Raw genomic sequence first — 26,459 nt, 5'->3', positions numbered from 1 at the left:
TCGGTCTGACATGACATCTCGCGAGAGTTCCTCAACCAACGACTCGGTCTGACATGACATCTCGCGAGAGTTCCTCAACCAACGACTCGGTCTGACATGACATCTCGCGAGAGTTCCTCAACCAACGACTCGGTCTGACATGACATCTCGCGAGAGTTCCTCAACCAACGACTCGGTCTGACATGACATCTCGCGAGAGTTCCTCAACCAACGACTCTTGCGTTGACCGTTGCGCAGGCGCAGTGTTGTTTTAAAACATTTTCCACGGACTAGCCTCTATCGCTAATAAAGAAACAATGGCGACAGCGGCAACTGCAGCGGGCGGAACGGGCTCCGGAGGACCATCGGCCGGCCAGGCGGGCGCCGGTTCCTCGATCGGACGTAAAAAAGACGGAGGGCCTTCTTCCAAATTTTGGGAGAGCTCGGAAACGGTGTCTCAGTTGGAGACAGTTCGGCTGTGGATTGGGAAACATTATAAGAAGGTCTGCGGCTCGTGAGGCGCCCGTTGAATGGGGGCGCGCGCATCACACAATAGCAACAAGAAGCGGCACGCCGCTTGCTTATTGTTTATTTGCTGTTATAATCGATTATTCGAAAGAGTCGAATCAGAGCAGTGGTGCAGATGTTGCTTAGGTTCCAGGCTGGCATTTTAGCCAGCGAGTTTTGCTCTTGTGTTGTTTTAAGCAGAAGTGTTGTGGGCTGTTAAGTTAGCTGGCGCGCTAACGATAGTGACTGAAATGCGTGATCTGCCATCATGATGGCTGTCTTAAAATATGCCAAATTACTGTCTTTATTTTCAAAAATTTGGGACTTGCTCGGCTTTTTTTTAAAGCCCACTGCTTTAGATATCAGAGGACACTTGGTGGTTCTCGCCACAAAGCTTCGGTTGTTTATGCTTAAGTTTATTTACTGATTCTCTAATGTTTATTCATTAGAAGTTCTGGTGGTACCATGATTCAGTGATGGTATAATATTAGGTACATGTGATACTGAATAATTATCATGGTCACCCATCATGGTATGTATATGGTACTGTAAGGTATGTCAAGAATACCATAGTATTTATAACGGTACTGTGTCCATTTAAACCATGGAACTTTTTTAGTGTGATATCTGCCCCAAAGCTAAAACGCATGCGTTTATATTGTTTAAATCAAGTGTGATTGTTTTTCTTTGGCAGATATTTGTTGGCACAGGATAATTCACCCTTGCCCTTTATTGTCCAATATTATTTAGTCTCCTGTAATGCACTTTTGTGAATGAAGTTCATTTATTATGCATGTCCAGAATTATTTCTTCAAATAAGATTATGAATGATTGCTAGAAGGAGAACTTGAGGGTATTTTTGTTTTTGTATTATTTCTGAAAACACCAACATAGATCCAATACTTAGAGGTTTCTGATTGATTTTCTGGTATTTATTGTGGCTTTTCATTTTTCTGCAGTATGTCCAAACCGACTCTCCTACAAACAAAACTTTGGCTGCGCTGGTGGTGCAGTTGCTGCAGTTTCAGGAGGATGCATTTGGGCGTAGAGTCAGCAATCCTGCTCTTACCAAACTACCTGTAAGTTTTGATTTGCAGTGTTTACACCTTGTTCTTCACACTCCAAATCTAATAAGACTCATCTTCAAAACACTGAAGATAATCTCCCCATTGAAAGTCCATTCATCCAAAGTTCATAAAACAGAAGTAAATGTAATCCATAGGAACTGAGTAGTTAAATCCAAGTCTCCTATGAAGACAAAATAGCTTTTTAAGATGAACAGATTTCAATCAGGCTTTTATTCACATATAAGCACTGATCAATGCACATAAATAGAGCACATCAAATTTAGTAAACAGAAGCTCAAACATACTTATTTGACACACAAGAACCAATAAGGTTTTTTTGATTGTGCACTGAGCTGCTGTTGAACATATTTTGATGGGCTCTATGTATGTGTGTCAATCAATGTTTATGTGTAAATTAAAGCCAAAATTAAATCATGTAAAATCATATAAAGTGATTGTCTCTTCAGAAAGCTTGAATTAAACCACTCGATTCATTTGGATTCCTTTTACACTCTCTTTGTGAAATTTTTGAAGTTTAATATTTTCATTTGTGTTTCGAAGATGTCTTACGGATTTGGAACGACATGAGGTTGAGTAACTGACAGAATTGTCATTTTCAGGTGAATTATCCCTTAAAAGTGCTCTTGATCATGCCCCTCTATACTATAACTTATTACTTGACATGTGACACATTTCAAGTACAGTGCCATGTTCTTATGGTACAATTCTGCAGAAATGTGTCAATTTTTACATAATTTTAAACCAATGGGAAATTTTAAGTCATTCTGTCGTTCTAGGCGAAGAGCTTTCTGGATTTCAAACCTGGAGGAGCCCTTTGCCACATTCTGGGTTCTGCATACAAGTTCAAAAGTGAGCAAGGCTGGTGAGTAGAATCTCAGGAAGGGTGCAAAAGAGAGTTGGGATAATACCTGTAATGACAACACCCTCAAAGTAGTAATTTTTAAAAGATAATGCTAATATAATTAATATTGATGTGCCTGAATTTCTTCAGGAGGAGGTTTGATCTGCAGAACCCATCCAGAATGGATAGAAACGTGGAGATGTTCATGACTATTGAGAAGACTCTTGTTCAGGTAGCGATCCTTGTGATGAGGTCCATGAGTCTAAATATAGGTCTAAATATATAGTCTAAATATAGTATCTAATAGGACTCATGGTAAATGTACTTGTTGATTTTTGTCACACTTGGTTCTCCCAGTCCTGAATATGTGGTTACATTGAATGTTCTCTGTATGCGATAATGCATATCTCATTCTTCCCTGCAGAACAACTCTTTGACCCGGCCAATTGTGTACATTGTGTCTGACATGGAGCAAAAGCAAGCCAATAAGCTCAAAGACATCATTAAGAGACATCAGGTAAAAAACTATGATCGATTAGGTTGTTTCTAAAATTCCATCTTTTTTTTTTTTGCACTTATCTGTTTTTGTTTCACTCACACTACTAGGGAACCATCACTGAAGAAAAGTCAAAGGCCACTCATATTATTTACCCCTCCCCAGCCCAGGTGGAAGAAGGTTGGTGTTTGATTTTTATAACAAAAGACTTCTGGATGAACAGAAGTCTTGTCCTATCTTCCTCCTTCAGTCATTTCTTTTAATAGGACATTATATTCAGTGTTTTCTTGAACTTAACTTTTGAATTCTGCTTCTGCCTTTCAGAGGAATGGCTACGTCCCGTCATGCGCAAAGACAAGCAAGTTTTGGTTCACTGGGGCAATTATCCTGACAGGTTGGTAGCATATATATATATACACACACATACTGTATGTTTGTGTGAAAAAAAAAGATGAATTCTAAATTTATTTAAAATGTGTAGGATATGTGTGTAAATATGTAATTTTTTGTGTGTGAGAAACTGAACATCATTTAACTACGATCTTATATTTTATTATATGTTGTCTAGGGTTGTGACGGTGAGGAAATTTTCCCACCGGTTAATCGACGTATGACAACACCGGTATCACCGGGGGGTGGGGTTCGTTGGAGTTTTCCCTCTTTTCCTTCGCTTTTAACTAGCTTGTAAATGCCCGTGCGCATTTTACTTTCACTTTTGAATTAGCGTCAATTCGGCGTCAATTGCTTGAATGGACAACAGCAAAACGGTACAATGACAAACTCGGTTATATTAAACATAGAACATTTATTAACAAACCAAATAAAAATATATCATGCTATACGTCTAATATAAAATAAATAACTTACACAAAATTTAAATACAAAAAAAAATGCTGAAAATCAGCAAACACTGTGAAACCAAATAAATAAGAAACGTAGAGCGTTTACTAGCAAAACAAATAAGAAAGCTTGGGGGCATGGCATACAACTTGATGTAAAATAAATAAATTACACAGTTTAAATAACGTAAAAATCAGCAAACACTGTGGAACCAAATAAATGAATGTGTAAAAAAAAAAAAACCTTACAAAATCACAGTAGAAAAATGGCAAAATCAACAGGCTTTTCAAAATCCAAAATATTGCCAAACAGGCGCTTTTGCATTTCGTTTCAAAGGTACATCTTCCGCCATCATCTTGTCTTTCTCACCTCACTCTTGTCAGTCAGCTAGACTCACTCTCCTGACGTGATAAATGAAATCTGTGATGCGACTGTCGTTCGGCACACTGCATTAAGCAACCGCGTTCAGTTTTTAATTGTAGTGTCTGTTCTCTAACCGAACTAAATGATTGTTATTACTATAAAAAAAATCAAAAAGACTGGGGGCCAGTGCCGCGGTGGGCAAGTGACGTAATCGGTGTCGCGGCTTAACACCGGTAACACTGTCAACACCGAATATCGCAGCAAGCCTAATGTCGTCTATATATCAGTTCTTTTAATAAATTTATGCTTGTTTACCTCTTCAGTTATGACACATGGGTATCAACAAATGATGTGGATGGAGATGTTGAGGATCCACCAAGTTCTGAGAAACCATGGAGGGTAAGGGCATCTGTAAATATTTTGATATGTTTCCTAAACGCCTTACATTATGAAGCATAATCATATTGTAAGTGATGCAGCCAGATTAAATTTTGCAGTGTTTTCTCGGTACGCTCTATGATTCCCTCAGGTGCATGCAAAATGGGTCATCGACACAGATGCTTTCAACGAGTGGATGAATGAGGAAGATTACGAAGTGGATGAGAACAAGAAGCCTGTGAGTTTCCGCCAGCGGATCTTTCCAGGGGAGGAAGTGGTAAGAGACCGAAAGACATGAGCACTAATGAAATGGATATGGTGCATGTTCAGATTTCCGTTGTGTTGCTAAGCCAGACCCTTTGAGGTCTTGGCAGGGTTTGTTCTGTCACTGTCTATGTGTCTGTCAATCATCCTCTAAAGCTCTTCCTCGCTACCTCACCCTCACGTACCTCACCCACCCACCCAAATATCCCCTCAGCACCCCCCTCCCCCTTGTGTGTAAGACCGTTCCATTCTCTCATTCTCTCGCTCTTTCTCTCATCCTTCACCCCTCCATGGTTCTGATCAGTCTTCCCGTACACCCGATCGTAAGGACCGCAAGTCCCTGGTTGCCGGCAAGAAGAGGAGACGCTCTCCATCCCCACCCAGCACCCCTGTGGAGTCCCGCAAAAAGGGCAAGAAAGGGTGACTATCTTGTTGGAGCCTGATAAATAAATATAAATATGCACTACAGTTCAAATTAGGGATGTGCTTCTCCATAACAGGCCGATGCGATACGCGTCTCGATGCATAGCCAACGATACGATACATTGAAGATACATATGAAGTAGCTAGCGATGTGATACGATTCACCCCTGTTACGATGCGGTGCGATCCGATTCAACACAATGCAATACGATGCAATGGAAAAAATATGATCGCATTTATTTCTTTGGTTCAGACAAGACAGCAAATCATAAATTAACTTATGTGTCTTCTGACTTCTAACGCCTCGAGGCCTGTTTCATAAAACAAGTTTACCAAATAGGCCAGGCTTATATCAGTTAGTCTGACTCACTGTCAAATGATTTGGTTCCATAAAATTTTTTTAACAAAGATCAAAATCAGTCACTGTGGCAACTTATGCTGGAAAGCTAACCTGGTCCAGGGCAGGCAAACTGTCAGACTAAGCTGAGCTCCTCTAACACTGAACAATAGGAATGCAATGATATTACCACTGACTCTCTCACATACTATCATAGCCATGCAGCCTTTTTCTCTGGTTTTATGACAGCTGTACCTTTTATAGTTGGAACAGATAGCATTAGAACTTTACAATCTAACATTCCTCTTTAAAGCATTAAAATCACTAAATTAAAACTACATTTTAACTGCTATAAGAAACTCCAACAACGAATATTTTAGCAAAATGCATATTTGACTCAGAATTAATGCGCTCTGTCTGTTTAGCGTGCATGTGCGCAGCAGCGCTCGTTCACTCGCGTATGCCTCGCCCACTCCTGACAGCAAGCAAAATGGATATATTTGCATGACTTTGTAACATTTACAGAGGAAAAATATACTCGTGACATGTCAGTTATGCACTGAGGAAAATACAACGTTTCAAATGCATTAAACAGCACAAATATATTCGCTGTTTGCCATGGTGGATCGATTTGATCCATGATCGACATTAAGGGCTGCTTAAGATTAAGCGTCCACAAATTAGTGAGATTGTGTGAACTTACATTGTCGTTTATGGAACTGCTTTAGCCCCGATTGATTTGTTAGGTTATTTCAAGTAAGATTTTGGACTTTAATCCCCACTTTTCCTCGGGTCTTTGTAGTGTTGTTGTGATACGTCATATTCACGCGCAGCGGTGATGAGAGAACGCGCTTGAGAAACAGTTTCGAGAGGAGAAATCAATCTACATATAAAATATTGGTCACTTTCTAAACAATAAAAGTGTAGGCATCCTCTAGTAATTATATATAAATATATCAGTTTTTACCTATGCAAATATGTTAGAAACGATGCATCGCGATACAAATGCCAACTTGTGTCCGATGCACAGTTTTTAAACCTATGCATCGTTAACTTTTTTCGCCGATGCTCCGAGCGAATCGGTGAATCTTCCCATCCCTAGTTCAAATGTTTGGAGTCTGTAAGATTTAAAAAAAAAAAAAAGTATTTTGAAAGAAGTCTCTTATGCTCACCAAGGCTGCTTTTATTTGCTAAAAATACAGTAAAGACAGGAATATTATGGAATGTTATTACAATTTAAAATAATTGATTTCTATTTCAATGTGTTTTAAAATGTAATTTATTTTTTGTGATAACTGATTTTTCAGCATCATTACTCCAGTCTTCAGTGTCACGTGATCCTTCAGAAATCATTCTAATATGCTGATTTGCTGCTTTTCATACAAGAAACATTTCTTGTATAAAATGTAATTAGTCATGATCATTTTAAATGTAACAGTCTCATTCATTCATTTACCTCAAACAGGAATCCTGGATCACAGGGGAGGCGCCGTGGACATCAAAATGATGACGAGCAGGATGAAGACCTCACAAAGGACCTGGAAGATCCCTCCCCTGTGCCAGGAATGGAGGAAGTTACATTGCCAAAAAATGGTCAGTCTTCTTGATTAATAGTCCCTTATTTGAACAGTGCAAGGGTTAATCAGAGAGCTACTGCCATTGTACACTTGATCGTAACCCTGGGTTACATAAAGTAGCCTTTTTCTGTTATCAGTAGTATGCTTAGTAAGTGACTTTGGATAAAAACGTCTGGTTGACAACCACTTGCATGACTTAGATGGCTGAGCTGTCTTTACTGAGCTTTTTATTTCATAGTTCATAGCACCATTTTTTAAAAAGCCCCTCTGGATGCATGGAAATTCAGTGCATGTCTAAAATAGACATTCTGCTATTACATGCTGCACCCTACTTTCATTGTTCCACTTTACACTGAAAGCTTTTAAATGTTATTGTATTGAATTGTCTCTCTGATGCATCGTCTTCAGCTGCTTTGCTTGATGTCCTCTGACTTTCTGCTTGCAGTCAATCAGAAAAAGGACAGTGAGAACACACCAGTGAAAGGCGGAACGGTTGCTGATTTGGGTGAGTATTTTGCTTCATATTTGTTTTGGGTATGAATATGATATCTTCTCAAAGGAAATGTAAATGATCACATTAATTTTGTTTGCCCTCTTAGATGACCAGGAAGATGATTCACTAGCATCTGGAGGCAAGGTAGTGTCACTTCATACTGTAATCCAGTTATGCTTTTGGAAATTTTCTCTCCATTATTATATCAGATGCACAGCATTTTGTTGATAACAGCCCTTGCACTTTACCCATACATTCTTTAAGTAGTCTGTCAATATATGACTTTAATGCCAAGCCATTTATACTGAATCAAATTGTTCTGAAAGATTGCCCACGTGCTTTTTTGTTTACAAATCGTAATTGACAGGAAGAGGATGAACAGGGCAAAACCGAGGTCAATCGTCTGATCGACTCTGAGGACAACGTGACTGAACAAACCCATCACATCATTATACCCAGCTATGCTGCCTGGTTCGACTACAACAGGTATCAAATCCCTTCCATCATGTGCTGTAGCAATGTCCTGAGAGCTTGTTTGGAGAGAAATAATGTTATAGACCTGTGGTTCTCCACTAGGGCTGTCGCGATTCGTCGATTTTATTGGACTATTCGATTTTTAAAAATCCTCGACTTCATTTTGCTTGTGTCGACTAACCGGCAAAATACCGGAAGTGGGGCATTTCACAGACGAGAATGTATAAAACATATTATTAGTCTGTTTTCCAAGGATGCATGATATATTAGACCATAATTAAGCATAATTGTAAATTCACAAATGCTACGATTTAATTAGATAATTATGTGCGATGCAGTTCTAATACAATATATGCGCTTTAATTATTTACATGCATGTATAGGGCCGGATTTATGCATAGGCATTCTAGGCACGTGCCTATGCTTGCTCGTCCAGGGGGGGCCCAAACACAATGAAGAGATGTATAATATTTTTGTTATACTATGGGATATCTACAGCAGTAAAAGAACCAAAACCCCAGAAGACATTGAGCAAATAAATATAACAAACAATAGGGTAAAATTGACAACCTATTTCCATGTCTTAAACCTTTTTTATGTACGGAAATCACGCTTTCTTTCTCCCGTTCTCTCTCACACACGCACACACATAGACACGTACTCGCGCACACACGTGGAGACGGGGACAGAAACTTGTCATCAGCGTAGCGGCTGTCCCGCGAATTTATCAATAAAAGAGTTTCGCAGCTGAAAAGCTACAAGACATTTCTCAGTAGCGAGGTTCTTGAAGCAGTTCAAAGATTCGCTATTAGTTGACGCTGCTGCTGAATACTGAGACGCACAGACGCAAGTATTCACACGCACTTAATCTCTCTCTCTCTTTTTCGCTCTCTCTCTCTAATAACTGCGTTAGACTGAATTAATAACTGCGTTAGCCTGCATATCAATGGCTCAAGCCTCTGTTATTAGCTCTAAAATGACGTTTTGGAATTTGCAACGGAAGGTTTGGGATGAGTTGCGTAAAAAAATAGCTAGTTCAACACCCACGAGATTTCAGGACGGAAACATGTCAAATGTCTTGAAACAAAGATTGTTCATCTGAACAATTGATGTGTGATTGACTCCAGGCCGTTAAAATTATTAGAGAAATAATGCACTCAGGAAGTGGTTATGTGGCCACGTCGCCGTGCCTATTAATGGCATGAAATGCAATTTGTTTGAATTCTCAAACAAATTAAGAACCTACATTCGATATTTATTGACTGAAGGCAAGCGCTTATTGCGATAGAAAACATTGTAACGGTTTCCACTGATTTAAGAAATATTTTAGTTTGCTTGGGTGGTAATATTAGGCCTATTATATTAATAGGGAAGGGGGGCCCAAAAATTTGTTTTGCCTATGTCACGAAAAGAGGTAAAGCCGGCCCTGTGCGGGGAGGTTAAGTACATGCGTCACACAGCGGCTCCGTTCACAGTTGTTCCACAGGAACTGTTATCATTTACATGTGTGGAGCCTCTCAAACTCCATCTCTGCATGTTGTTAATTTAATTACAGTGGATATAGTATTTCTGTCCTAAGGAAATGGCCAAATATTAAAGATTAAGTGGACATTTGAATGAAATGGTGCTTGGTCAATGTTAAAGGGGCCATATTGATGCCCATTTTCCACAAGTTGATTGTGATTGGTTGATGGGGGAGTATTCCCTTCAGAAACAAACGAAATCCACTGCGAGTCCCTCTCCTTGGTCTTCAAAAATGTCTGATATTAATTTAGTGACACTCGTATGGAAATATGATAATATTTTGTAGTTGTTGTTCATTATTACATCCAACAACAGAACACCTCAATCGCTTGTTAGGAGTCATTCTTGTCTACATCTGCTCTGGCTGATGACAGCTCACTCAGGGTGGGTCTGAAGTAAGACACCAGTCCAGTCTGTGCTGAAACGCTACTCTTAAAACCGGTTATCGTCCCATGCCTATTGTTCACTTACATGTATTTTTATTACCACAAAAAAATTTATTATAATTATAGGGCCCTATGAAATCTGTTTTATTTCCAAATTCATTTTTTTTTCCATTTCATTTTTCTGTACTCTGTTGTAATGGTTAAATTAAATTGTATTAATCCTGTTGTCATTCTTGCACTATAATACTGAACTTTGATTTCAGTGATTTGGACTATGAGATGGACACTTGCTTCTTGAACTTTGTTGCACTTTACTTTTGGATTTCATTTGGTTTAATGAAATATATTTTAATAAAATATTCTTAAGTAAAATTGTTGCTTTTTTTTTTTTTGCGGGGAATTAATCGTTTAGATTAATCGATAAATTAGTCGATAGATTAATCGAAATAAAAATAGTCGTTAGTGGCAGCCCTATTCTCAACCTTTTTGTCCAGCACAATATTTGAAGACTCCCTCATATATGCTGTGATATTTCCTCTGGTATGTTCTGCAGTAATTATGATAAAGCTGCCTCTTTACATTCTCTTTTTTTTGTTGTTGCTATTAAAAAGCTAGGGATTGCCTGCAATTATTTTAAGAGCTGTTCTTTAATGAAACAATAGTTAAATTTAAAATAATTGCATTTTGCAATGAAGTAGTTCTATTTTTTTATTTAAAATTATGAATTTGAATTAGATTAGAATTATTTGACTTATAAAATAATTTAACATGTCATCCTGTGGCCCACTTGGAAGTTTGCTGAGCTCCCCTAGTGGACCTCTGGCCCCTTGATTGAGAACCACTGTATTAAACAAACATAGTGCGGTTTAGAGAAGAATTTCTTAATAAAAATACCTTTAAAAAAAAAATGATGTTCCAGCTTAACCAAAAATATCATGTATAATATTTGCCGATTTTTTTTTCTCGGTTCAATCCCGAAAAAGCCCATTAAACTTTTTTTTTTCTTAGTTGTGAATGTCATTTCTTTTCTTTTTTTCCCAGTATACATGAAATTGAGAGGCGTGCCCTGCCAGAGTTCTTCAATGGCAAAAACAAATCCAAGACTCCAGAGATGTAAGTTTGCACATTAAAATTCACATTAAAATATCTTAGATTTTACATCATTATGCTCCCATGTTTCTTTGTGGTTCTTTTACAATGCATGTTTGTTTTTCTGACCCAGCTTCCATACTCTGTTTTATTACCTCTTTCTTAGCTATCTGGCTTATCGTAACTTCATGATTGACACATACCGGCTGAATCCTCAGGAGTACTTGACCTCCACCTCCTGCAGGAGAAACCTCACTGGAGATGTGTGTGCAGTCATGAGGTCAGAATTTTCATTTACCTTCTTAATTCATTAGAATATTATGCAGAGAGCTTTGCATAAAGTTAAACAGGATTATTTATTTTAGTTGTTATTGTATATTTACCTTCAGTGTTGTCTTTTTTCCCCCAGAGTGCATGCCTTTTTGGAGCAGTGGGGGCTGGTGAACTACCAGGTTGACGCTGAGAGCAGACCCCTCCCCATGGGCCCTCCACCAACGCCACATTTCAACGTTCTGACTGATACTCCCTCTGGGTTAGTGCCACTGCACCACCGCCCTCCACAGGTGAGACTGGGGTGACTCTTTTTAATTCCCAGAAGGCACAAGTTTTCTTGTGGAAAAAGTTGCAATAAAGTCTCTGCTTTTCATTCCAGGTTCCCCCTGCTCAGCAGATGCTGAACTTCCCAGAAAAGGGCAAAGACAAGCCAACTGACCTGCAGAACTTTGGCCTCCGTACAGATATTTACTCAAAGAAGAATCCCAAGGCAAGTCATCTAATACTAGACCTAATACTTGGAATTTGTCACTGCTTTTTCTTTTTTTTCTTTTATCTTTCATAGTTTCTTGATGTGATCATTTGCCTTACAGGGCAAAGGGGCTGCTGGTGGGAGAGAGTGGACTGAGCAAGAAACGTTGCTTCTGTTGGAGGTGAGATCTGAATCATTAAAATAAAACAGTGGGCATCATAAACTCTTCTGCACCATAAGATTCTCTTTTCACACTGTTTTGTTTTTAATAATATTATTTAAACGAATAATTCCAGGCTCTGGAGATGTATAAGGATGACTGGAATAAGGTTTCAGAGCACGTGGGCAGCCGTACACAAGATGAGTGCATCTTGCACTTTCTGCGGCTGCCCATAGAGGATCAATACCTGGAGAGCTCCGAAGCCTCGCTAGGCCCTCTGGCTTACCAGCCGATCCCCTTCAGCCAATCAGGAAATCCTGTCATGAGCACTGTTGCATTTCTTGCCTCTGTGGTCGACCCACGTGTGGCGGCGGCTGCTGCCAAAGCAGCTTTGGGTATGTTGTCAAGTTTTGATGTATCAACCTTATTTTAGATATATGAGTGAGTGTGGCCATTTGTAACTTTAATGTGCTAGGCTTTCGGTGTCATTAATGGCAAATCAAATTTTGAAGAAATTACCCCCAAAAGATTAAGCCATCATTGTTTTAAATGAGAAAACCAATGAATAGACATGATAAAGTAGTTTTAGACATATTTTGATTCAACAATTTATTACACAAACTTTTAAAGCTACAGTGTGACCTTAACAATCTTTTCAGAAGCTGCTTCTGAAGTGGCATTTAGGTTTAGGTGGCATTAATTAATTGCATATATAATGCTATGAATTAATGGATTCTAAATGTAACACAATGTTAATTTGTTTACTGAACTGTTGTGTAAAATCTATTTCATATTTGCAATAGTGCAGATATTTGGGAAAAATGTAATTTTCTTTTTCCATAATTATTTGCACCAAATTAACCTGTGTAATCGACAGCACCTAGTTATTATATAACTTTAATTTATTGTAATCATAAACACACTGGTTTGTAGCACAATACCAGTTATTCTTCTAGTTATTCTACAGTATCTAATGAATTGGAAGTCTCACACATTCAGAGAAAATAGCTTCTGCATTGCAAAATAGGGTGGTTATGGTGCTCATAACGAACAACATTTTGAGTATTTTGCAGGGTTTCCGCGGGGTCTTAAAAAGTCTTAAATTGTACAATAAAGTCTTAATTATGATTTCAAGAGGTCTTAAATTTGGGTATGGAAAGACCAGAATTGCGATATGGCTGAATGTGATGATTAAACTTCAAAAAAAGGCTACGATTTCATTAAATAAACACGAGCGCTGCATGTTCAAATTCCATGCTGCATTGCTTTGTGTTCTGGCGTTACTGGGGAAACAGGGATATTTCTACCAAACGTGCCACCTGCTGGCAGAGAATGAGCATTTTCAAAAAGCCTGTTGTTTTGTTCAGAGTTCAGACCAATTCGAAAATCGGCCCATGTTTTTACCCATGTTTATACATGATATATATATTTATATAATTTCATATAGTTAATATCACACGAAGAGTGCCGTTTTTTTCTCCAAACACCGTATTTCCTGCTTTTGCTGTATTTCGCCAACAAAAAGCAGCACTGTTTTGCGTCTCTAAGCAGCATAGCATGATGGTGTTTCCTTCCTGAATGAGTCAAGCCATTAAATGATTTGGTTCAATCGCAATGACTCACTTATTAACAGTGACTTGGTGCCACCTACTGGTGGTTTTAATTTTACATTTAAAATATATTTTCATAAAAAAAAATAAAAAAATTTCAAACATCAGTTTTCAATGTTTTATGTTTAAAGGGGTCATATGACGCGATTTAAATTTTTCCTTTCTCTTTGGAGTGTTGCAAGCTCTTGGTGCATAAAGAAGATCTGTAAAGTTGCAAAGACTAAAGTCTCAAATCCAAAGAGATATTCTTTATAAAAGTTAAGAGTCAGCCACGCCTACCTAAAACGGCTCGTTCTAACACGCCCCCACATGTCTACGTCGCTATGTGGGAAGATTTGCATAATGCCGCCCAAATGTTCATGCAAAGAAAGAAGGTGTAACTTTTATTCTCGCTGTAGTATTATTGTTGCTGCTGCAGCCCGGGGTCGTCACATGTGGTTGCCGCAAGCCCGCCGCCTCTGCTCACTCTAGCCCTCCGGCCGTTTCTCACTGTAGCCCCCGGCCTCTGCTCACTCAAGGCCGCGCTGTGTGAATGTACAGTATGTGGAAAATAATGTGTTTTTTGAACCTTAAACCGCATAAACACATTTCATTACACCAAATACACAAAATAATGTTCTTTTTAGCAACATCATATGACCCCTTTAAAATATCAAAACATTATTGATGCATTTGTAACTGCAGGTTAAAGTATTCCATGTCCCTCTGAGCTGCATTAAACAGTATGTAAATACATCTAAATGCCACTTCTAATGCAGCTTCTATGTTTCCTCTGCATTGCAAATATACATTTTGCTGATACTGATTTAATTTGCTTGGTCACAACCCAAATGCAAGAATTTGACTCAAAAGTTGTTGCACACTTTTAGAGAAAAATGGATTAAAGATAAAAATGCCCATAAAACCTATTGAAAAAGATTAATTTCTGTCACTGCTGTGAACTGACCACACAGAATATATAAAAAATAAAAATTCAGGAGTCAGCTGTCCACTGTAGTCCTTAAGATATCAGCACAATAACACACTTAGCAAAATATCGTCTAATTATCGTTATCGATAAAATCCCAGAAAATAATTGAGATTTTTTGTCAATATCGCAAACCCCTAATTTATTTAATTTATATAATCATTTACTGATAATAATTGTTTAAATTAATATAATGATTAATACTTTCGACTCCATTTTCTTAAAAATGGTTTAAAGGCTGAAATGTAGTTTATCATTTTATAAAATTTAGTTTTTGTGAAAACTTGTAGATGAACTGTAAATTATGCTTTTTAAAGTCATTTTACAGTTTAATATGGTACTATAGACATTACCCTACCCCGGTCATATGGTATTAATTTTATTTGTGCAGTTCTTAAAAAAGGTCTTAAAAAGTCTTAAATTTGCTCTTAAAAATCCTGCAGAAACCCTGATTTTAAGATGGTATTTCTATCCATTTTTTTTTTTTTTAGAGGAGTTCTCGCGTGTGCGTGAGGAGGTTCCCATGGAGCTGGTGGAGGCTCATGTGAAGAAGGTACAGGAGGCTGCGCGCAGCACAGGAAAAGTAGACCCTGCGTTCGGCCTGGAGAGCAGTGGCATTGCTGGCACAGCTCCTGAGGAACCAGAGAAAACAGGTAATTTTGCATATGGTGAAATTATGAAACTCAACAACAGCTCTCTGATGGGTGGGTTTTCCATCTTGCTAATTGTGCCTGTGTAGTTCTATCTCCTTCCACTAGGTGGCATCAGATCTGTACTTATGGACAAATAGACAAATCCAATGACCCTCATCAGCCGTGCATGGGCTTGTTGTGATTTAAATAACAATTAAAGGCAAATTAAAAAGAACATGATACAAATCTCACCTATACACCTCTCTATACTTTATAGACCTTGTATAATACATTAATTGTGTGAGACAACACAGCACTGGAGGCAGCATGTATGACTGCATACAATAGTAGCTGATGGCTTTATGCAGTGCTGGCATATGGGGCACAGTCGTGGGAGGGGTTGAAACTGGGTCAGTGGAGTGACCTAGTGTGACATGGTGTGCCAGTGCAGGCTGTGCCACACATACGTTATTAAAGGCACCAACGTCAAATGTGCCACAACTCTTTGTTCAGCTCTGATGCTCTAATGCCCGTTCATAAGGTCATTCACTCAGTTGGTCATGCTGTACTCTTCTTTAATGGCTGGTTCCTTTTTTTGCCTTCTGTGTGCTGTCAGGGTCTTTAGTTTTGACTTTGCAATGCATTTGTTTGACAGTGTTCACACTGATGCTTCATTGTCCACTATGGCTACATTTCATACACATTTTTCCCCTCACATGTGCAGTGCTGTTGAAAAGTTTGGGGTCAATCAGATTTTTTTTTTTTTAAGAAATTGTTTATTTAGAATGGCTGCATTAAATTGATCAAAAAATGACAGTAAAGATTTTGATGTTAAGTTCTATTTTAAAGAAACGCCTGAGAAGTGGATTTCAAATCATGGTTTCTACAAAAATATCAAGCATCACAACTGTTTTCAACATGGATAGTAAGGAATGTTTCTTAAGCACCAAATCATCATATTAGAATTTCTGAAGAATGATTTGACACTGTGAAATTCACTGTTGTATCACGGGAATAAATTACATTTTAAAATATATTAAATCACAAAACACTTACTTTAAATTGAAATATTATTTACTATTCTTTCAGGTAATGTAATATGCAAGTAATAATTTACAGTATTTCTTTTTACTGTATTTTTGACCAAGTAAATGCAGCCTTGGTGAGAGGTTGCTTTCAAAACATTTTTTTTAGGCAGATATGGGCTGCGTTAAGAGGGACTTATTAACAACCTCATAAAAAATCAATTTGAGCAGAAAATATATTTCTTTGCCTTTTTGTCCAGTCCACTCCATCTGGCATTTGATGTTTTAATGAATGTTTGTTTTCCTTTACTCACAGAACCTACAGAGACTGAGAAGATGGACACTGACTCGAATTCCCAGCCTGATAAGGTCAGATATGGCCCTGCCACCAGTAGCCAGATGTATTCCTACTGTGTCATGTTTATGGTCTGATTGGAATCCGATCAGAAGTGATTATTTCCCAGCACTGTTGGGATTCCTTGCAATGCGCCTTTTTAAAGTCTATTTCTCCATATTGAGTCTAGTTCTTCGAAGTTCACTCTCTATACAGTCATCTGTACCAGCACTTCATTTGCATTTCGCTTGTTTCATGTTGTCTGACTCGCGTCATTTCCCATCTCATCTGTTGCAGGCGGAGTCAAAGGATGAAGCAGAGAAGCCCAGCGAGTCTGCGGAAAAGCCGACAGAGACAGAGAAAGAAAAGAATGAGACTACAGAGAAATCTGAGCTGCAGGAAGAGGAAGAGAGTGAGGGAGGAGAATCCAAGACAGCAGGTACAGACTCTGACAGCCACCGTGGCAACAAATGGTCATGGGCTTGCCTAAAGTCTGACCCAAGCTGAAATCTGCTTTATCCCTGATAAATTGAGACATGATGCTTGTTTGTGATGCATGTTTGAGTCCAGTTGCTACACCCCTTTTTCCTTTCAACATGTTGAACTTGGCTTTGCATGCTATCAAAGGTGTTTTGTTTTTTTTTTTCCAAAAGGGACCATTTCGAAGGATTTTGTTCACCCAAAAATTAAAATTCTGCCATTTACTTCGTTTCAAACCTGTGTGAGTTTGTTTCTTCTGCTGAACACAACATAAGATATTTTGAAGAATGTAGGTAGTATGGGGGAAAAATACTATGGATGCCATTAGGGACAACTGTTTGGTTACCCACATTGTTCAAAATGTCATCTTTTGTGTTCAGAAGGGAGAACATTTTTTTGGAACTTGAGGGTGAGTAAATGATGACAGAACTTTTTATTTTTTTGGTGAACTGTCCTTTTAATACAAAAATAAAAACTTAAAGATAAAACTGGTAATTAAAATGAAATAAATAGTGGTAATAAATGCTTTGCATATTATCTTTTCAGCAAAATAAAATACATAAAATCAAACGAGCTGCTAGATTTAGATACAATGTGCTATTAAAACAAACAAGAACTGCTACATTTCACTGTAAGTGCATGTTGACCTTTGAAATGTGAACTCGAGTGTACTGTCCACCGAGAAATTTAAAACTTTGTAAATGTCCATGTGAGTCTATACAAAAACATGTGAATTATTTTTCTTTCCCACCCTTAATAAATGCCTTTAGACCCCGTTTTGCAGAAAATCTATAAACAAAGTACTGATTTTTATTTTTGTTCTCCTGCCTGCAAGTGCCATGAAAATACATGTTCTATTAGGTCTGTGCAATTAATTGCATGCGATTGTCATGCGCATCTCGTCAGTAAAGCCGGTTCCGTGATTGGTAGTAAATCGCCATCACCTGCTTTCAGATGGAGCGGCATTTACTACACAGAGCCGTAGTTCACTGACAAATTAGGCAATATAGCGTTCATAATCACAGATGAATCGCATTTGATTATGAATGCGATATTGCCTAGCTTGTCAGTGAACTACGGCTCTGTGTAGTAAATGCCGCTCCATCTGAAAGCAGGTGATGGCGATTTACTACCAATCACGGAACCGGCTTTACTGACGAGATGCGCATGACAATCACATGCGATTAATTGCACAGCCCTATGTTCTATATAAAGTGTTTATATATATTTACTTATGCTCTAACATGACTGAGTCTGTACATTTTTGTTACCTTGTTCCAGAGAAAGACAAAGATGAGGACATGGAGACCACAGAGGAAGGGAAGGAGGGCGAGGAAGAGAAGGAAGAAGGAAAGAAAAAGCTTGAGTTGGATATCGGAGAGGGCAACATCGCCACTGCCGCCGCTGCTGCCCTGGCCTCTGCTGCCACCAAGGCAAAGGTAATGCATCCCAGATATGGCTCAGGCTGCAGCAGGGACTGGGTTTAATGTTTACCAATTCTTTAACTTCCTTTATTGGCACTAACAGAAACTGTGTGCTTTGTGCAGCTGTCTCCAGTCGAAGTCTTTTTATCACCTTGGCGGCTAACTTGATTTCATGCGCTGTTGTTTTTCTGTGTCTCAGCACCTGGCTGCAGTGGAAGAGAGGAAGATCAAATCTCTTGTGGCTCTGCTGGTAGAGACTCAGATGAAGAAGCTGGAGCTCAAACTCAGACACTTTGAAGAGCTGGAGACCATCATGGACCGTGAGAAGGAAGCCGTAAGTATTGCTGATTGTCTTTGGTGAATCTGGCTGTCAAGAATATGTCACCCAGAAACAATATATTTTATACTTTATATGATATATAAATTGTATTTATTTTTTTAGCAATTTGTATTTTTTTTATTTTTTGCATTGTGACATTTTTGTGACAGTTAAGTGCACCCTCCCAAATTCACCTTTCAAAAATAAATCACTGTAGTAAATTATATTGTATTGTAGAATTATCTTTTATAATATCAATAAAGATAATAATATATTAATAATAAATATATATATTTTTTCATTTTTTTTTTATTTGCTTTGCTTAATACAGTCAATGCATTTGTGTTTTTTCGCTCTGTGTAAAGCAGTGTTACAGAAGCTACTTATTTGTAATGTGAGGTTGTGATTTACACCTGCTTTTACACTATTATTTTATAATAACTACTGATTTACTTTAGAGTTTGTCAGTGGAAATTTAAACTCCTCCTTTCTGTTGGTGCTTATAGAGTTCACTCATCCTCTGAATTGTGCTGTGCCTTGTTCTTTTGTATCATGTAGTCTTATGTCTGCACATCAGAGGCGCTGTCCACAAGAGACTTGGAAGGCTCTGCAGAATGCTTTAGCAAATGTAGCTGAAGATAGTAACCCAATTTAGCTGCTGTAAATAGTGCATGAAGGATGTCTTTATATAGCCCAGCGGTACTTTATTTCCTTCTAGTGTTCATAAATTCACTAAATGCAACTTTGATTTTAGTTAAGCACATTGGCGCCTTCTACACAGGCTAGCAACACCCACTTTCTTTAAAAAACACAAAAAAGGTTTGTTACTGCAGTAGTGTTTTCTGCTCACTGAAACATTTTTGTGCCATTTTAGTAGCATGAATCGGGTTCATGTTATTTTTGTGACTCATATACGTTTGGTGGGCCTTTGCTTAAACTTCCGAAGCTGCAGCATAAAGATAGCATGAGTAACCATTGTTGGCATGCATAACCAGTCCACACAATTACATATATAATTTATCATTATTACATATATAATTTATCATTATTGTTATTTCTATTATTATTAAATAATAAAGAAATTAATGATTTTGTATTCATTTTTTATTTTATTTATTTATTTTTGTGGACAGAACAACATTCAAATGGTTTGAAGTTACTTTTTTTTTTTTTTTTTAATTAACTAAATTCAGTAATTTAAGTGGATTTTTTTCTGACCAGGAATTTTTTTTTTTTGTAGCTTTTTTTTTCATGCACCTCGTGATTAGCATCACAATGAGATGCCATGATGGACATAACCAGTTGGCAAATTTCCAGTTTTCATTCTTCTATTTCTACACTGATAGCTTCCTACTCTTATTTGGCATTTTTCTCAAATTTATATCAAACAACCTGCTGTAAATAGACCAGATGTTGACTGCACTGCCCAAATGAATAGATCCGATTAGAGTGCTTGCAAAGTAAGTGCAGGCATTGCATTCTAATGATTCGATTTGAAAAGCAAATCGAAATTGTGTGCTGTGTGAGTAAAGCCTTAGGGGCCGTTCACATATCACGTCTTTTGCGCACTCAAGTTCGTTATTTCAGATGTGGACGTGCGGCAGGCACGCTCATAATGGAAGCGACGCGGTCGTGACGCACTCATTTTTTCCAGGTGCGTCCGCGCCGCATCGAGATAAAAACATTTAAACTTTTCAGAATGCCGCAAGCGCACAGCGGGTCATGTGACAAGAACCAACCAATCAGCTTCATCCTTTCCTGTAACAACATTGAAAGCTCAGCCAAGATGAAGGAACAGCTGATCATAGCTGTACAGGGATAGCCATTTTTATATAAATTTAGTAGCAGAGCTACTGCAAGCGATTTTTAGTGCCGCAAATCCATTTATCCTTTGCTGAAACTTCCGCGTCTTCATGGAGAGCGCAGGTCATGGTTGCTTAGCAATGGCAGACGCCTTCGGAGCGCAAGCGCCCCAACGCTTTGGGGAAAAAAAGCAGAAAGCGGTGCGCATACCGTTTTCCACGCGTTTTTAGGCACGACATGTGAACAGCACTCTTAGTAATCAATTTAAACTTTCCCTTATTTCCCATCAGACTATGAGTTGATTTAACAGGAGTTTTTCTCTTTAAAGCTGGAGCTCCAGAGGCAGCAGCTTTTGACAGAGCGACAGGCATTCCACATGGAGCAGTTGAAGTACGCCGAGATGAAGGCTCGTCAGCAGATGGAGCAGCAAGCAGCTGCGCAGCAGAATGCAGGAGGACATCACGGACCACCTCCACATGGCCCATCTCCCCACGGCCCCCCTCCAGGCATGCACCCTGGACACCCAGGACATCCCGGGCACCCGGGCCCTGGATATCCCCCCATGCACCATGCCATGGGTCCCCACCATGCCCCTCAGACAGGTCAGCATGCACCCTGATCTTCTGGTTTTGTGTTTGAGGTCTTCTGTTGGGTTGCTCTTTCTTGAACAAAGGCCTGCATTCTCAGAGCACACACACAGAAAGCCACCTGGAGAACAGCTTGAGCTCTCTTTCGGAGCTTAACACTGCTCTTTTTAATATCGAGCATGTCCCACAGTAATCTGCGTTTTACGACAGTCGTGTTACATGATTTGACTGATTTAAACATTAAGTTTGGGCTTTTAATGAGGACCACAAGTGCACTGTGTGTTTAGAATGTGGCATAAAAATCATTTTATTTCGATTGTTGTGTTTTTTTACATTTTTTTATAATCACTGGAAGCTGAAATTTGATTAATTGCACATCCCTAATCAGGGGTCTTAAAAAGGTTGTAAGTCTTAATTTGCCATTCCACAAATGTGATCCTGGACCACAAAACGAGTCTTAAGTGTCAAATTTTCGAAGCTGAATAATAAATAAGCTTTCCATTGATGTATGGTTTGTTAGGATAGGACAATATATGGCCGAGATACAACTATTTGAAAATCTGGAATCTGTAGGTGCAAAAAAATAAAAATATTGAGAAAATCGCCTTTAAAGTCGTCCAAAGACTCTAGCCGAACATGCACGTCTGTGCCAGCATTTGTGTGAAACAGAAGCAGTTTGATGTTAAGTGCAGTCAGACACACAGATCACGTTGCGGCCAAACTCAGACATTCAGGAAGAACTGCAAGCTAACCGCTGTTTTCAGAAAGCAAGCGCGTTTATCCACAGTGGAGAAGAGCGCGCGTGCACATGGTTGCCAAGGTTGACAAAGATAAGTAACACATTTAGCAGATATTTCCGTATTGCGCAAGTGTAAAGCTCTGTTTTGGGGTTTACGTCTCTTTATATCAGGCAACCCAGTTGTGTTCCTCTGTGGCCAGATTAAACCTTGTTGTAGCCTATATATGCTCTATTCATTCTTTTTTAGAAACCTTGCACTTTTCTACTCAATTTTAAACGTTGTAAAATTTTAAACAAATTAAGCGTGGTCCACTGCTGCACACGTGCCACAATATCGATACAGGGCCAGCTGTATCGATACTCGTATAGTCAAATCTCTGTGAAGATACATCGTCGTATCGATATTTTGAACACAGCACTGGTAAACAGTCCTCCATAAAATGCGCTGGATATTTGGGTTAAACTGTTCTGGAACAGTGTTGTAAATACCACTGATTTGTAGTCGTGTCCTCTTTTGGAAGACCAAACAAAGTAGTTTCGCTTTCACAACGAACTGCAGCGTCAGCAAAACTACAGTGAGACTAAAAGTTACGCCTTCTTTCTTTGCGTGAACATTTGGGCGGCGTTATGCAAATCTTCCCACATAGTGAGGTAGATATGTGGGGGCGTGTTAGAACGAGCCGTTTTAGGTAGGTGTGGCTGACTCTGAACTTTTATAAAGAATATCTCTTTGGATTTGAAACTTTAGTCTTTGCAACTTTACAAGTCTTCTTTATGCACCAAGAGCTTGTAACACTCCAAAGAGAAATGAAAAATTTAAATCGCATAATATGACCCCTTTAATGTTCTAATGACTTTTGGTATAAAAGAAAAAATCTATAATTTTGACCCATACAATGTATTTTTTGGCTATTGCTACAACATACCCGTGCAACTTAAGACTGGTTTTGTGGTCCAGAGTCACAAATTAAGACCTTAAAAATGTCTTAAATTGGAGCAGAAAGTCTTGTTTATAAATAGATACCACTGCAGATATCTATTTTTGTGTTGTTTTTCAGTTCAAATATCTAAACCCTTACATCAAGATATATTTACTTGAGATGCGAAATGAATGTATTTAACAAATTAAGTAAGTTTATGCTTAAAACAAGAACAAATATCTGTCAGTGGGATCAGAAAAAAAACTTATTTTCCTTTTTAAAAAGCTAGTTTTTCCCTATTGGCAGACTTTCCCCCCCCTTATTTTAATCGTACTCTATTTTTCTTCTCTCCCCTTCCATTTATTCCTTAAATTTTCTTTACTTGGTCTTAAAGTTCTTAAGTCTAAAATTTACCTTCACAAAACCTGCAGAAACCCTGCTAATTCTTTTCCAAAAGTGAATATTCTGTAGCACATCAATATGTCTTTTGTTACTTTATTCAGGACCAATGGTTGGACTAGGCCAGCCCATGCCAGGTCAGCCTATGCCAGGCCGAATGATGCCTGGACCTCCCCCAGTTGGACCCCCACAGGGTGGCATGCCTCCCATGATGGGACCTCGACACCCTGGACCACCCAACGGCATGTGTGAGTATCCGTTCTATCACTAGATCCCATCCTCTGGTTCCTCTGCATTGCACATTTGTCCTGGGCTCTATCTTTTTTTTTTGGCTGCGTTTTTTAAAACAACATCATTGTCTCCTTATAGACCCAGGTCCACCTCCAACCGCACAGCCTGATGGGATGCCCCCTGGCCCAGTGGGACCTCCTGTATCTGCGCCCCCTCCTCGTGCTGCTGAAAACTAAACTATTCCCCCCATCCCTGCACACACGTACACATCCACACGGAGATACACACGCACATTTGACTTAAATCCGGATTAATCCGGAACCCCCACAGACCTGCTGTCGTTGCCCTCTGTAGTTTTGCCTTGCTGATGGGTGGGTCATCTCTAAATCCTCTCGTTTGAGCTGAGCACTCACCTCCTCACCCGCAAACATTCACACGCTCAGGGCACAAAGTCAAGAGTGCTGCCTTTCCTGGGTCTCTTGGCTAGTAATAGCACTGGCTTCTGTTCTGTTTCTCTCCTCTGTGTTTGTTTTCGAGAGCGTTCCTCAGACTCCTGCATTTGAAGAGAAAGATCGCTGCAGGCATCCGGCTCTTCCCTGTAATGTGACTGATGGAATCATATGTGTATATTGTGCTAATCCACGTAAGCTAATCGCTCTAAGATCGAAATCACACTGTAGCTGCGAGCCGGTCTGCAGTGTCACGTCTCCTCTGGAGTCCTGTGGCGCACAGAGAACCTTTCCACTGCCTTACGTGTTTGTGGTGCAGTATCCATTTCAGCAGGGTTCCCGGTGGCTTCCTTCCTTGAGCACATCTATCTGATAATCTACCTCACCGATGCAATTGTATTCAATCTGTGCATGGTGTGTGAAGCAGATTTGCTTTATGGTACTCTGCTTGGTCAGCCACGCTGTGACCCAGAGATCAATGAGAGATCGTAACTCACACCGCCACGAGTGCTCAGCTGTCCTAAACGCGTCCCGAGTACTGTATCCCCGAACGAGAGCACACCAGACTGCTGTTTTTAGAGATGTACCCACACACGCATTAACCTTTGTTCGCTTCAGATACTGTGCAGATGTACAAATACACACAAACACACATTAAAGACCTCTGTTTTGTTCTCTCGGAGAATGCAAACGGAGGTGTATATGGTATCACACTGAAGTGATGGAGGAACTTTGCTTATCTTAGCTGTAGCTGGCCTTTTGTTCTCCTCCTTTAGGTGCTGACAGAGTAGCTGCCCCGCCTCGCTCTACCTCTCTCACTTTACTACCTCTCTTCTCTCCTTCTCTCTTCCTGTTATGGCTGTTCTCTCTCTTTTCTTCGTGTGTGCCCATGTGACTGCTGCATTACTGCTGTGTGGAGGCTGTCGACCTCCTCCTCCTCAGGTGAACCAAGCCCTCACTTCAACACTGCCCACCCCACTACACACACACACACACACACACACTGACATGCAGATACACACGTATTTCCTCTTCCAAAACTTTCCAGGCTGTATATCACCGAAAAACAGGGTGTGAAACCCTGCCCTCCCCAATCCCCATATATATCTTTTATTGCTTTTTATTTTATGGTGATGTATTTTTAAGAAAATAAAGTTTGTGTAGACTCTGTTATCGCTGTTCTTGGAAGTTTGTAGCTTTCTCTTTTAATTTTTCCCCGGCACATTGATACTGAGACCTGAACACTGTCTAAATAAAGTGGGTTTTGTTTTTGTAAAACTGCTTTCTGTTTCAGTTCCAGCGATTCCTCGGATTTATTTGCCTATTTTGATGTATTCCTAGGTTTCTGGGAGTTTGACTTTTAAGATTGTACGAATCTCTGAAATCAGAGGAAACTAAAATTCTTCATATATTTTTAGGAACATTTATATTTTTTGCATAGTGATGCCTTCATGGATTTATTTTCATTAATTCTCATTATTATAATACTATGCAAGTAATAATAATAATAATAATAATAGTAGTAGTAGAAGTAGGGACATTTTATCTCCCAAATCTTTTTTTTTCTTTTCTTTTTTTTTCCTCAGTTCTCAGAATTGTGAGAAACTCCCATTCTGAGAAAAAAAGTCTCAGGGAAAAAAATTTTTTTTTTGTATTGGTTTTTTTATTTTTATTTTTTTACAATTGGTGAAATACATGAAAAAAGTCCACACCCTCCACCAGAAACAACTTTTTGCATATGATTTCTGGTGGAGTGTGTGGACTTTTTTCATGTATTTGACCTTTTGGAAATCTTTTTGGTCAATGCACCTCGTTTGGATGATTTTGAAGGCGCGGTAAGTTTGTGGCTGCTTTTTTTTTTTTTTCAGTTGCCCATCATTTGCTCCAAATGCACTTTGGCAAATATAAATCTTGCTCCGTGAGAAATTACAACAACCTCATGTAATATAATCTCTAACCCGGATAATCCGGCATGTGGAGGGCTGGAACGTGTTAGACTGTGCCTGATAAGATATGGGTATTATTTTTTCCCAAAGATTGGCACTTTAAAATAATTACCCACTAGAGGCTATGCATTAGTATTTTTACCCCACAGGGAAGGGAAGTTCCTGATGCCTTAATTTCTTAACTGAGGGAAAAACCACTGTAATGCACAACATTGAGTGTCTTGTAACTTTTGTAAAACTGGCAATAACAAAAGACTGCTTTAATTAATAGTTGCATTAAAATTCTATTAAATAATAGTTTATTAACTAGCCTGTTTGATACTAAGCAAGTTGGCACAATAATACAGAAAGTGTTGTCACACAGGCTTGTATCTAATACTTACAGCAGCTTCTAACATGAGGACTGTAGAAGAATCTGATTGTGGTGGTTATTTCTAATATTTTAATACATTACGCTTAGTCTGGAAAAAAGTCATTTTAAAACTAAAATGATCAGTGGAGGCATTTGGGCTGAGAACTGCAATGATATTGATTATTTGAATTTGGGATATTGAGTTTGGAACAACTAGTTCATGCATGGAGAGTAGTTTGCCATTAATTAGTTAACCCATTTCAAATGAGAATCAGGTT

At 38.9% G+C, this 26,459-nt stretch overlaps 1 protein-coding gene across 1 annotated transcript; it reads left to right on the top strand.

Annotated features, from left to right (window-relative positions):
- The first annotated feature begins 269 nt into the window (after positions 1-269).
- Positions 270-25,071, top strand: smarcc1a (SWI/SNF related BAF chromatin remodeling complex subunit C1a). Its single transcript, XM_016482883.1, has 28 exons — positions 270-482; positions 1,446-1,565; positions 2,351-2,436; positions 2,566-2,647; positions 2,840-2,932; positions 3,022-3,091; positions 3,236-3,305; positions 4,438-4,513; positions 4,644-4,769; positions 5,061-5,176; positions 6,982-7,109; positions 7,539-7,598; positions 7,693-7,730; positions 7,954-8,072; positions 11,012-11,083; positions 11,226-11,339; positions 11,469-11,622; positions 11,712-11,822; positions 11,926-11,985; positions 12,101-12,359; positions 15,033-15,194; positions 16,515-16,567; positions 16,830-16,971; positions 18,294-18,451; positions 18,636-18,770; positions 20,887-21,160; positions 23,308-23,451; positions 23,573-25,071. Exons 1-28 carry the CDS (start codon positions 297-299, stop codon positions 23,668-23,670), a joined length of 3,306 nt encoding a protein of 1,101 aa, XP_016338369.1. The 5' UTR covers positions 270-296; the 3' UTR covers positions 23,671-25,071.
- Positions 25,072-26,459: the final 1,388 nt, after the last annotated feature.

Source organism: Sinocyclocheilus anshuiensis, unplaced genomic scaffold (assembly GCF_001515605.1).
Source record: "Sinocyclocheilus anshuiensis isolate Anshui unplaced genomic scaffold, SAMN03320099.WGS_v1.1 scaffold389, whole genome shotgun sequence".
Lineage (NCBI taxonomy): Eukaryota > Metazoa > Chordata > Actinopteri > Cypriniformes > Cyprinidae > Sinocyclocheilus > Sinocyclocheilus anshuiensis.
This window is presented reverse-complemented; position numbering and strand designations above follow the sequence as displayed.

Bases quoted from the DNA above. Each gene is read 5' to 3' on its own strand.
- smarcc1a (XM_016482883.1), top strand. From the start codon at position 297: ATGGCGACAGCGGCAACTGCAGCGGGCGGAACGGGCTCCGGAGGACCA. The intron at 11,623-11,711 runs GTGAGACTGGGG...TTTTCATTCCAG, and splicing joins TGCACCACCGCCCTCCACAG to GTTCCCCCTGCTCAGCAGAT. The intron at 21,161-23,307 runs GTCAGCATGCAC...TACTTTATTCAG, and splicing joins CCACCATGCCCCTCAGACAG to GACCAATGGTTGGACTAGGC.